This window comes from Xiphophorus hellerii, chromosome 4 (assembly GCF_003331165.1).
Source record: "Xiphophorus hellerii strain 12219 chromosome 4, Xiphophorus_hellerii-4.1, whole genome shotgun sequence".
NCBI classification, from domain to species: Eukaryota; Metazoa; Chordata; class Actinopteri; order Cyprinodontiformes; family Poeciliidae; genus Xiphophorus; species Xiphophorus hellerii.
In genome coordinates, this window is record NC_045675.1 from 18925088 (window position 1) to 18936991 (window position 11904).

At 36.5% G+C, this 11904-nt stretch overlaps 1 protein-coding gene across 1 annotated transcript; it reads left to right on the forward strand.

Moving 5' to 3' along the window:
* The first annotated feature begins 4894 nt into the window (after nt 1-4894).
* Nucleotides 4895-11657, forward strand: nucb2a (nucleobindin 2a). Its single transcript, XM_032561034.1, has 13 exons — nt 4895-5030; nt 5387-5527; nt 5800-5907; nt 6087-6219; nt 6369-6472; nt 7373-7558; nt 7732-7822; nt 7954-8012; nt 8088-8180; nt 8750-8839; nt 8954-9124; nt 9701-9761; nt 9847-11657. The coding sequence occupies exons 1-13, from the start codon at nt 5007-5009 to the stop codon at nt 10065-10067; spliced, it is 1482 nt and encodes a 493-aa protein (XP_032416925.1). The 5' UTR covers nt 4895-5006; the 3' UTR covers nt 10068-11657.
* The last annotated feature ends 247 nt before the right edge of the window (nt 11658-11904 follow it).

Here is an 11904-nt window from a genome sequence, read left to right on the forward strand (position 1 = left end):
GAATCAAACTTGATTCAACCACTTTTTACTGCAATTACAGTTGTGTTTTTGTGTCTCTACCAGCATTGCACGTCTATACAACAAATACTTTTTTTGTCTGGTCTTTGCAAAATCGATCAGTCACATTGGATGGAAAGAAAATGCATTTTAAAGTCTTTCCAAAGATTCTCAGTTGGATTTATTGTATGGCTGTACTTTTAACACATGAAAATAAACAGTTCCACAGTAGTTCTCCATTTTATTTTTATTTATATATATATATATATATATATATATATATATATATATATATATATATATATATATATATATATATATATATATATATATGTCTTATATTTAGCTCCATACACATTCCGTTCAACGCCCCATCTTCTCTGTATTTGCTTAATAATATAATTTCCACATTACGATGCTACCACTGCCATGTTCCATCGCATGGATGCTGTACTGTAGTTGTTTGTTTTCCAGCACACATTGCATGTAAGCCAAAAGCTAGTTTGCTGTGTTCCCCTCGTGGCATGTAGAACACCGCAAACTGGGCTTTTTATGACTTTCTTGCAACAATCTTTGCACTTTTCTATCAAGACCAAATTTATATGCACAACTAATGGTTGTCTTGCCAATAGATTCCCCCACATGAGCTGTGGATCTCTGCAGTTCCTCCAGAGATAAAATGCTTCTCCTCCTCCTTCTTCTCTGATTAATGCTTTATTTACCTTTAGAAGAAACATTAGCACTCTGAAAATTCAGCTTCTTTGGTAATGGCCTTTTGTGACTTCCCCTCCAATAATGACTGTCATTGACTTGTTCTAGACATCTGTGAAGTCAGCTGTCTTCCCTGAGAGTGTGTAGGCTACTAACCCAGACCGAGAGACCATTTACAGGCTCAGAAAATTAAGTGAGTTAAGTGGCTGATTAAGGTCTCATAAATTTCCAGTATTTAACTTTTTCACAATATCATTGTTTTCTGAGATACTTACTTTTAGGCTTTTGCTACATGTAAGCCATAATCATCAAAATGAAACTATGGACCCAGTGTAACATACCACCTAAATATTTTATGTGCACGTTCAGAATACTTCAGTAAGAAAGCCGGCAAATCTAGATCTAGCATAAGGCCTTGTTGCCCATCATCTGCCAAAGTTGTGTGGAGTCAGAAGCATATCTATGTTTAGTGAAACTATTTTCTCAAGTGTGTGTTCTTACAGCAGTTGTATGGAGGACTAATAATTTGCCTGCTTCAAACTGCCTTTGCTGCAGTCATGCCTTTAGGACAGAGGACTTGTCTGACCATGACACATTAAAATACTGCTTACACTGCATCAAACAGGCCTGCTCAATTTAGCACTTCTGTCAATAAATTGCACTTCAGGGCTGGGAAGCCAGTGTTCAATGTCAGGGTATAGTGTCACAAGAGTTATTTTACTGAGCTTCAAGAGACAGGTGGCAAAGTGTTACATCATCATAAAAAAGCTCTTTTACTGGGAATAAATCATATATTTGAAATTAATAGATAATAGTTCCCGCTGGGTAATATCATTTCATTGCATCCTATTGATTTGTCAGTCACAGAAAGAGTTGAAACATTGTCTCATCTCTGGGTGTCATGGGTTTTCTGTAGAATGTTGATTCTATTAAACTTTGAGCGTCTTTTGATGGGAAAATGGGGTCAGAAAAGAGATCAACAACACTATAAATATTTGATTTATGATTCACTTTTACGTTGGCTTTGCTGAAATGCTACAGAGTGGTTTATGGCTCTGTTCCTCAAAGATAATGGGAGATTAAACATTTCTTTGTGTGCCTGAGAAATCAGCTCACTAGAGAGGTTGGGAGGCGTTATGTATTTTCCAGACCCATAGTGCTATTTTATAGCAAATCCTAGTAACTGTTACAGTCATTTGCTATGAAAATACTGTATGAAAAATAAAACAAAATTTGACTTTGTATCATAGGTGTATCTGATGACTTGAAATTGGCTTCTGTCACTTTAAGAAGCTCCTACCCTTTTCAACAATCCTATTTCAGCATGTCATCACAACTATACTTCCCTATTTTGCCATTTACAATCACTGTTTTAGGAACGCTGGACTGAGAAGTAGTTTGTATGGTAAGTTCAGCAGACATGCAGTTCCACCAGGTGTTTGCTAATGGCTGCTGTTGTCCTCCCTATAATTGTGTCATAACACAAAATTTCTGTTTAATCATAAAATATACGTTTTTGCATTGGTCTATTATAATATTCTATGTTTTTAGATTAATCACATTTGGGCTTACCATTAGCTGAAAATCATAATCAAATGAAACTGAAAATAAACTCTGAAAAATATCACATTATGCTATTAATCTATAGAATACATGTATCAATTTTTGATGATATTGTAATTACTCTAATATATTCTTCATTTTAATTTATTTACCAGCTATAATCCCAGTTGCAAATACTGAGACATCCCAGACCATGCCACAGATGACAGGATACACATGTGCAATATAATTGTATAACCTACTTTTCAGTCATAGCTTATAAGAAAGAGGGTAAAGCATACATTGTGTTCCTAATATGACATGTCAAAGCAGCACCGCATAAGTGCAGCAGATTGGATGAGAAAATTTACTGCATTTAATGCTCTGCATGCAGTGCTTCTGCATTGTTACAGTGGGTCAACCTAAAAACAGAAAAGCAATGCATAAACTAAAAACTTTTTTAGTCTGAAGCTGAAATAATGAAATAATCAGCATTACATTTTTGCATTTGCAAAATTAGATGCCCATCCCTCAAGTTGTCTGCGACATGAAGGGTAGCAGCAGGACGGTTACACTGTATACTGCAGTGTAATCATGTCATTGCTGTACTCAGTTGCTGTTATTTGACCTTGTTATGATTTATCATCGTTTCACCATACAGACCTTCATTTGGACATACTAATCTACTCATAGAAAATACATATACACATACACACCCACACACACACACACACACACATGCAGTTGCTGCTCAGTCCAGTGCAGATCTGCAGTGGATTCTCTGCTGCTGAATCCTGCCTCTGGGCTGCCAGAGGTTCACAATGCAGCAAGGTGACTCAATGTTATTGTCTTCCCCTCAGAGAGTCTCTTCCCGCTGAATCACAGCTTAGTGGAGGTGCAGAGCAGAAAACAAAACAAAGATTTCTTTAATCTCACTTTGTAATGTTCTTCAGCTTGTTTGGTTTCTAATTCATCTGGCACAACCTTTCATCGAAAATCATTACCGTCTTCTCTGAGATGCTCACGTTTAAAGTGTCCCTTAATGTCAACAGTGTAAGAAATGCTCCCCAAATGAGAGAGTTTTAAAGAGCATATAAATTACCAGCACAAGTGCAATATTTTAACAGTAATCTTCCTTTTTTGGTCTGCAGCACATTTAATCAATATATAGCTGTTGATGAAAAAAGAAGAAGTGCTGATCAGCGTCATACTCTATAGAGCTTTCTCTCATTTTCAATTTGGTTATGATCTTAAGACATTGATTAATTACCTCCCAGCTCACTGAACTATTATACTGACATCTACAGGGCAGGAATGTTACATTTAGTCATAAGCTCACTCATCCAGAGAGAAACTAGATTTATTATCTTGCTGTGCCTGCCAAGGCTCATAAATAGTAATTTTGGATTTCTTTTTTTTTTTTTTTTTTTACATCAGCAGTCACAATTTTAGTAGAAATATAATATCTATAAAACTAAGTGCCAAGCTTTATCTGAGCTGTGCCAGTCATATGCTGCTAGAAACTGTAGGGGAAGAGGAGACCATATTTTTTATTTGCCACAAAATCAACAAAACATGACTTTAAATAGTTGCAGTAAGACTCTTAATTAAACAAAGTAACAGAAAAATATATATTTTTTTGTTTTGGAATAAACGTTACTCCTATTTCTAGCATATATGTCTTTAGAACAGCTTGAAGCATTAGAATTATAGAGTAGGATAAATTAAGCTCAATTCCGCCCTCTTCTGGAGATACAGCATACTTACATGCTAAGCTTTGCTAAATTCTTATATATATATATTTATATATTAACTTGGGATGTGATCAACTGTATCAAAATCTGTTACAGACAATTAAAGACAGAATTTCTTAAAATAACACAACATGATTACAAACTTTACCCAATTGGTTGCCAAGTTAAAGTATACAAATTCAAGTCAATGTAAAAAAAATAAATAAAACATAATGTAGAACTTCATATCTTTACTTTCATTGGCCAGAGGATAATAATTCAGCTGTGAGAAGTCTGCTCATCTGTAAGCAGAGCCACAAGGTTTCATGTCAGGTTTCCCCAAGAGGCCACTGAGCAGAACTACAGAGTTGGACTTGGACCCATTAATCACAGAGAGCTGATTCTTAAGCTGAGTGAAAGCTTGGACCGCATTGCAGATTGTGGGATTCTGCACACAGAAGTTATTTTTGGAATAAGCAAAGCAAGTAATGCCGTTTTCAACACTCACACCTTGTAAATGACCCGGTGACACTAAAACCTGATTAGAAAACAACAACAACAATAATAATAATTTAAAGCCATAAAGCTCCCCCATTTACACTGTTATGTTCAGTGATACAAATCCTGTCAGTTAATACACTACTATGAAAGAACATATTTTACTAAAATATGTTCAGTTAATGTGAGTAACTGAAGTGGGAAAATACGTGTTTAAACCAAGTATAAAACGTTACTGAACATAATTATTGGAATTAGAACAACCATCATTTTATGTCAAAGAATAGTAAAACATAAGTTAATTTTGCTTCCTGGATTTTTTTTTTTCCCCACTTGACGGAACGCCCACCTGTTCTGCCTTCATGTCGCCACGTACTATTCCATGCAACGCAACCTGCTGTTCATTTCCACAGAAGTAGCCAATAAGGGTAATGCTAACTGCCGCACAACCTAGCATGCTGACTAGCCAGTTAGCCACGGACGCAGGTCCAGCTGAGCGGTAGTAACGACAGGGCAGCAGAGCAGATGGTGGATAGGGTTCACATTAAAGTGAGTATTTAATGACATGACAGTGGTCCTTGTTAGTTAATCCAATAACATTACTCTGAAGTCTCTTTGACACGTTTATTACTGTAAACTGTGAGGCTCGGACCATCAAGGCAACGTTAAACTAGTTCCTAATTTGTTTTTTAATGCCAAATTTGAAAGGGGCAGCTAAAGCTACCACCAACAGCTTCCTGTAGTTTATAATTAGCCACCAATATAAAGGCAAGCTTCGAAACATACTTACTAAAATGTATACACAGGGACAGGAGGATTTTAATTTGAATTATGTAGTGCACAGATTAAATCTGTGAATTAATTCAGGCTAATATTTTAATATGTGTGTTTATGTTTATGCCCAGATGTGCTGGAGCCGGGCTCTTCTCACCGGCTGGGTTCTGCTGCTAGTGCAGCTTCAGCACCTACAGGCTGTTCCCATCGGCATCGACAAGACAAAAGTAAAAGAGGCAGAAAAGAAGCCTGATGAGCCACCAGCCAGTGTGGTAAAAATTCACACGACTCATACACAACCAGCACCACCATGAAAACATAGACGTTAATTAATGTGTAATTATGTTGAAGCCATGCCAGAGCCCTCTTTTCTTGTAAATGTAAGCAAAACATAGTTAACAGTAGTTAGTTCACCCAGTTTTTAAATAATCTGTTACTTTATGACACAAAGTAATATTAGAAAAGTAACGGGCCCCTGTGCAGTGAATATAATCGGTATTGGTTTGGTTAGAGATTTAACCGACAACTTTGTTACATTTTACAGGACACTGGACTCCACTATGACCGCTATCTCAGGGAAGTCATTGATTTTCTTGAGAAAGATCAGCATTTCAGAGAAAAGCTGCACAATACTGACATGGAAGACATTAAGGTAGGCTGTGTATCTCTTGCTTGGCTGTTATACTGTTATAATGCTTTGAAAATGCAATGTAACACCACCTAACCACTTTGTTAAACTCATATTTAGAAGCAAAATTATCTATAATGTGTTAAGACATGCTTCCTCAGAGAAACATCTGTCCTTCCTGGTTTCCTTGATTTTTTTTTTAGCAAGGCAAGCTGGCTCAAGAACTGGACTTTGTCAGCCATCATGTCAGAACAAAACTAGATGAATTGAAAAGGCAGGAAGTAAACCGACTGAGGACTCTGCTTAAAGCCAAGCATGATCTGGAAGGAGGAAATGGTAAGAGGTTCAGCAAAACTGTATATCACTTTTATGCTTTTACATTTTAAATTGAATGCTACATCCTTAAAATATTTATTCTTATTGTTGGGAAATGTGTTTATATTTTGTCTTGATTGTAAATATTGAAACATTTACCTTTTAAACAGATATAGCTGTGGACCACCAGGCTCTCCTCAAGCAGTTTGAGCATCTGAACCACATGAACCCACACACCTTTGAAGTTGAAGATCTGGATCGGCTCATTAAATCGGTAATATCTGCCCCTCTAATATTTTCTCACATATATAGAACATAAATCATACAGTACCATAATTTCCGAATTATGGAGTTGACTTGGATATACCCACCAACAAAATAAAATGACTAAATACATCCACTAACATTATAAACTTCCAGCGTTTCAAAAAAATGTACATATATGGCCTGCACTAGTCTGTTAGCTGCAGCAGGTGTCCAGTTGGTAATATGAGATATTTACATGGAAAAACTTTTTTTTACCTTTTAATGAAATGTGTAAAGGTAACATACACAAATACATAACGTAAATGATTTTTCCAAACAGTGCCTGTAATGTGGCTTCAGTAGCCTACCAGGAAAAGTCATAGATTGCCATCTTCCTTTTCCTTCTGTTCACTAAAACCACTAAAACCATCTTCTTCAGAGTCAGAATTGAACAGCCTCACACACACTTTCGTTGTCACTCTTGAGTCAAATTACTGAAACTGTGAAAAACAGCTCTCTTATCTGTGCATACCTGCTGCTTGTTACAGTTTGCCCTACTGCCTGTGTCACATAACTCACCTTTACCTTATTTACCTTATCTAAAGATCTACCTTAGAGTAGATATCTTCAAAGTAAGTTGTTGTACAAACACATTCTGTTTTTAATGATATATTTTGATTTGCAATCAGATACATCTAATTTTCAAGGTTTATTTTCAAAAGTCAACATGCATACAAAGATGGCATGGTTGAAATATAATAAATTGTTCAGGGAATTTCAACAAGAAATGCAAAATAGGAATATAAGTATTCGTTGTAGACTAGACGGCCAAACCACACGTGTCACGGTCATTATCTGCTAAGGGAGCCTATGCTGCATTTAAAAAGTTACATTTTTAACCTCTCTAAATGTTTTCAAATGCTCACAGGCAACGAGTGATCTGGAAAACTTCGACAAAGAGAGGCATGAGGAGTTTAAGAGGTATGAGATGATGAAGGAGCACGACAGGCGGGAGCACCTGAAAACTCTGGATGAGGAGCAGAGAAAGAAAGAGGAGGACCACTATGAGGAGATGAAGAAGAAGCATGCGGATCACCCTAAAGTCAACCACCCAGTGAGTGGCATTGACCGGAGAAGCATAAAAAGCTGATTGCACGTTGCAATATTCTAGTTTTAAGATTTAAGCTTTACAATTAAAATATGGTGTTCACACAGTTGATTAATTATTTTTTCTGTCTGCAACATGGTTCTAAATAAACTGAGCTATGTTTTAATGTCATAATGTAGGGCAGCCAAAATCAACTAAAAGAGGTTTGGGAGGAAGCTGATGGATTAGACCCTGAGGACTTTGATCCAAAGACCTTTTTCAACCTGCATGGTAACCTTTCACCAGCAATCGCTTCGTAAAATAGGATTATCAGCCTTTCATTTAATGCCATTTCTTTTTTTTAATCAAATATAAGAATTTGCATACATTTCTTTCATTCATTTTATTCCCTTTAAATGCAGATACTAATGGAGATGGTTTCTTTGATGAACAAGAGCTTGAAGCATTGTTCACCAAGGAGGTAAAACCACAGCATATAAAAATGTTACTTTTCAGTGACTGATTTAATACAATCTGTCTCACTGTATCATTTCAGCTGGAAAAAATCTATGACCCCACCAATGAAGAGGATGATATGGTGGAGATGGAAGAGGAGAGGCTGCGGATGAGAGAACATGTTATGAACGAGGTCATCAATTTTATTTTAAAAGTTTTTTCCTTTTTTCTATGCTCATACTGGCTTAGACCCTCTTTCTTTCCAAACGGCTTTAATTCTTTGTGGCATAGATTCAGCAAGCTATGAAAAAACACATAAAAGTAATTAATTGTAATTTAAAATTAAAAAGTTTTACATGATTACATTGACATTTCTCTAAGTTATTATCTAATGTTTTAGCAAGTCTTTGTGAGTTATAGTGTTGTTTCTGGTGCAGATGGAAGAGGCACCTGGTGTGATCCTCTGCTGTTGTATCCCATCTGCTTTAAGACCACATGTCTCTTTTCACCGAGTTGCTGCCCTGTGATTGGCTGATTCACTGTTTGTGGCAACAACCAATTGAATGGCTGTACCTAATGAAGTGGCAGCATAACATTATGGAGCCCTATGATAAAGTTTGGGTTGCTTATATTAATGGGCAAAGTTAATTATGTCTACCTCTTTTTTGATGTCTGTGTGTTGATGTTCAACCCAATGCCATGAGCTTGTCGTTTGAGACGAGTCTGATCTGAAATTCTCACTGTTCTAACTTTCTGGTTTAGGTGGATTCCAACAAAGACAGGTTGGTGTCTTTAGATGAGTTTCTGGTTGCTACAAAGAAAAAGGAATTCCTGGAGCCAGATAGCTGGGAGGTAAGAAACAGCATGAGGCTGTCGCAATATTAAGCAGGTACTTATTCCTAAAACGATTAGCATAAACATACATGCATACCTGTTGAAATGATTTCCTACTGTATTTTTGGTCAGACTCTGGAGCAGAATCAGGCTTATACAGATGAGGAGATGAGAGAGTTCGAGGAGCATCTGGCTCAGCAAGAACAGGACCTCAATCAGAGGACTGTTGATCTTCAAAAACAGAGAGAGGAGCTGGAACGACAGCAGGAGCAGCTGAATGCACAGAAAGTTGAACTCCAGCAGGTAAGGAGTGGATACAGAGTCTGAGAAAATCCCCTACACCTGGGTTCCATGTTTCATGTTGGTGAAAAAATGAGTTGCAATGAGGATGGTGGGATTTGTCATAGTTGGCAATTGCTACCAGTTTTAGCTAATTACCTGCTTGCTAACATACTCTAAGCTTGCTAACGAAATCATTCTTGAATGTAAATAATGATAAAGTAAAAACCTCTATGTTAAGGATATGATTAGCTATGTTTTGTTCAGAAGAACATGGATAAAGCTAGCTACCAACAAGTCTCTGGAATTGCTGCAACCTTATTAAAAACATACCCCAGAAAACTAACCAATTTAAAACAACAATTTCTGATAAAGAGAGGGTACAAATAGTTTCTTGCTGGTTACAATAGAGCATTCCAAATTGGATATTTCTGGAGTGCAATTATTACAGGAAAAGTTTGACCAATTTAAATAATCTTCCCTATGCCAATTTTTTTTTATCATTATATCTTCATATGTTGTTTTTAACATTATTGTTACTAATAACAATATGCTTTCCAATTTCCAAATATTAGAAAGTCTAATCAAAACTCTTTCCAGGCTGTTGAACATATGGAACGACTGAAGTCAGAGAAAGTAGATCCTCCTCCAGACGTTCACGGTAAGTATTGATTGCACTTTTTTTTTTGTTGTTGTTGAAATGTCCTGCCTTGGCAGCGAATATAAAACTGTTTTTCATGTCGCAGTCGAAGGAAACGCCGTCCCTGAGGTCCATGCAGCTGACAACCAGCTGCATCCTGATCAAGAAGCCCACCCGCCAGGACATCAGGAGTCACCCCAACACCATCAGGACACGCCACAAGAGCATCACAATCAAGACTTACCTCAGCAAGGACAACCCCAGGCTCATCACGGTGAACTGCCAAACCAGCAGGATGTTGCACAAGGCCAGCATAACCTGGCATAACGGTGTCAAAACAAAACAAAAAATCAACACCGGACTTTCGCTGTACTTAAACTCATACTTAGAGAGGGGCGATGTCCCTCGATCCTAAGACCACTTTAACAGGTACAACCAGCATTTAGGTTTTTAAATACAAATGAAGATTGGCATATATCAGATCTGTTATCCCCGATACACATTTTATAGCAGCAATCTTCAGATTATATGAACAGAATTGAAAATGACCCAACAATGACCTGTATTGATAATTATTCTAGAGAAGTGCAAAGAAATAAGAATATTTACCATCCATATAGAGCAGTGTTTAAGTCTCTTCTGTGGCTTTGGCATGCAGTGGACTATACAGTCACAATTGATTGAGGAGTTTCTTGGATTTGTGCAGTAACGGTTTTAAAGAGCTTTAAAATATAAAAATTAATTCTTAGCTTCTCTCTGTTGTTCTTGCATCGCCTTTTAGGCTACCCTCCCAACTTCTTTAGATAAAAAAAAACATTTTTAAGATTTTCTACAGATAAGTTCAGGAAGAAAAACAAAAGAGCTGAAATCTGAACATATTCATTTCAAAAGTACATTTTAATGCATTGATCTGATTTGTGACAGATCTATCTAGAAAATATATATTTCTGTGAAGGGAAGATTGTCGTTAAAAGTTTACCTAAAATTTACTGCCCTAAACAATGCCACATAATGCTGGTCATCTTCAAGTCACCATGCAGCTGCTGTTTGATTTCTTTTTTAGTAATTTTTTTGTTCGGTTAACTGTGCTAGAAATAAATGTAAGAGTGAGAGAACAACTTTAAAATCTTGCAAAATCTCCATTTGATTTATTGCTAAGTATGTTTTTGTTATTTGATCTGGTGCACTACCTGCGTCGCTGCTTCCATCAGTCTCACCTGGTTCTGCAGAGGCCTTTCAATTATCCACTAACTCAGTTCAGGTGTGTTGAAGCATGGAAGACCATCCAGGCAAAGTGCCCTTGAGCATCATAGAGGGGAAACGGTTACTGCATGCTCCTGGAAGGATTTTTGTATTAAAAATTTATTAGTCGCATAGAATAAGAATAGTGACTATTTTGAATACAGCTGGTTATACTTAAATGTGTATGTACCATGTTTGTAAAATTGAACAATTGTTAATTTAAGAAAGATTTTAAGAAGTTTAGGTGTACAGGTTGTTTACCATAATTATGTGTTAATTTTAATGATATTGCAAACAGAAGGAATTAGTTTTGTCTGGAAGTGGAATTTTATTTGGTTTAAAACTACATATATAGACATTTTTTTAAAGGCTGCTTGTTTGGCTAAGTTGGTGCGATATCCAGTCTGCTGTTTCATCAATTATACTTGGTTTTTCCCATTTGATGCTTTTTTTTTTTGGAGAATGTTTAATTTAGCAATGAGACATCTTATTGAGGTAAAGACAGATTTGTTACTTCATACTCCATCCTTGCTCATGATTTTTTTTTGTCATGTTCTTTCGAATACTGCACAGAATATACAGGTCGGGTTTCTGAATGCCTGCTGCTCCATACAAGTCATGTGGCAATGCTACAGATTCAGCTCAAGATAATAAAACTGTTTACCTTTTATCATACTTGCTTGATAGTGACTCTTATTGTATAATACGGGATTTATTGCTGTGGAAAGGAACAGAACGTAAGTATTCTCAAGGTCTATACAAAGTCTGAGGAGGAAAATAGATATTTCCAGAATTTATTCCCTCTCCTGTTGTCTTTGTTTTTTTTTATCCAGTGATGTATTTATCCATCCTTCGATAGAGGCTCATTCAAATATTTTTGGCATCAATCAAGCTCACAGTTCAGGGCAACATAATTTATCGA

What these genes read in the sequence shown, in the direction of transcription:
- nucb2a (XM_032561034.1), top strand. Translation starts at nt 5,007, where the DNA reads ATGGTGGATAGGGTTCACATTAAA. An exon ending in CTGACATGGAAGACATTAAG is followed by an intron (nt 5,908 to 6,086) that starts GTAGGCTGTGTA and finishes TTTTTTTTTTAG; the next exon opens with CAAGGCAAGCTGGCTCAAGA. An exon ending in GAGAACATGTTATGAACGAG is followed by an intron (nt 8,181 to 8,749) that starts GTCATCAATTTT and finishes TTTCTGGTTTAG; the next exon opens with GTGGATTCCAACAAAGACAG.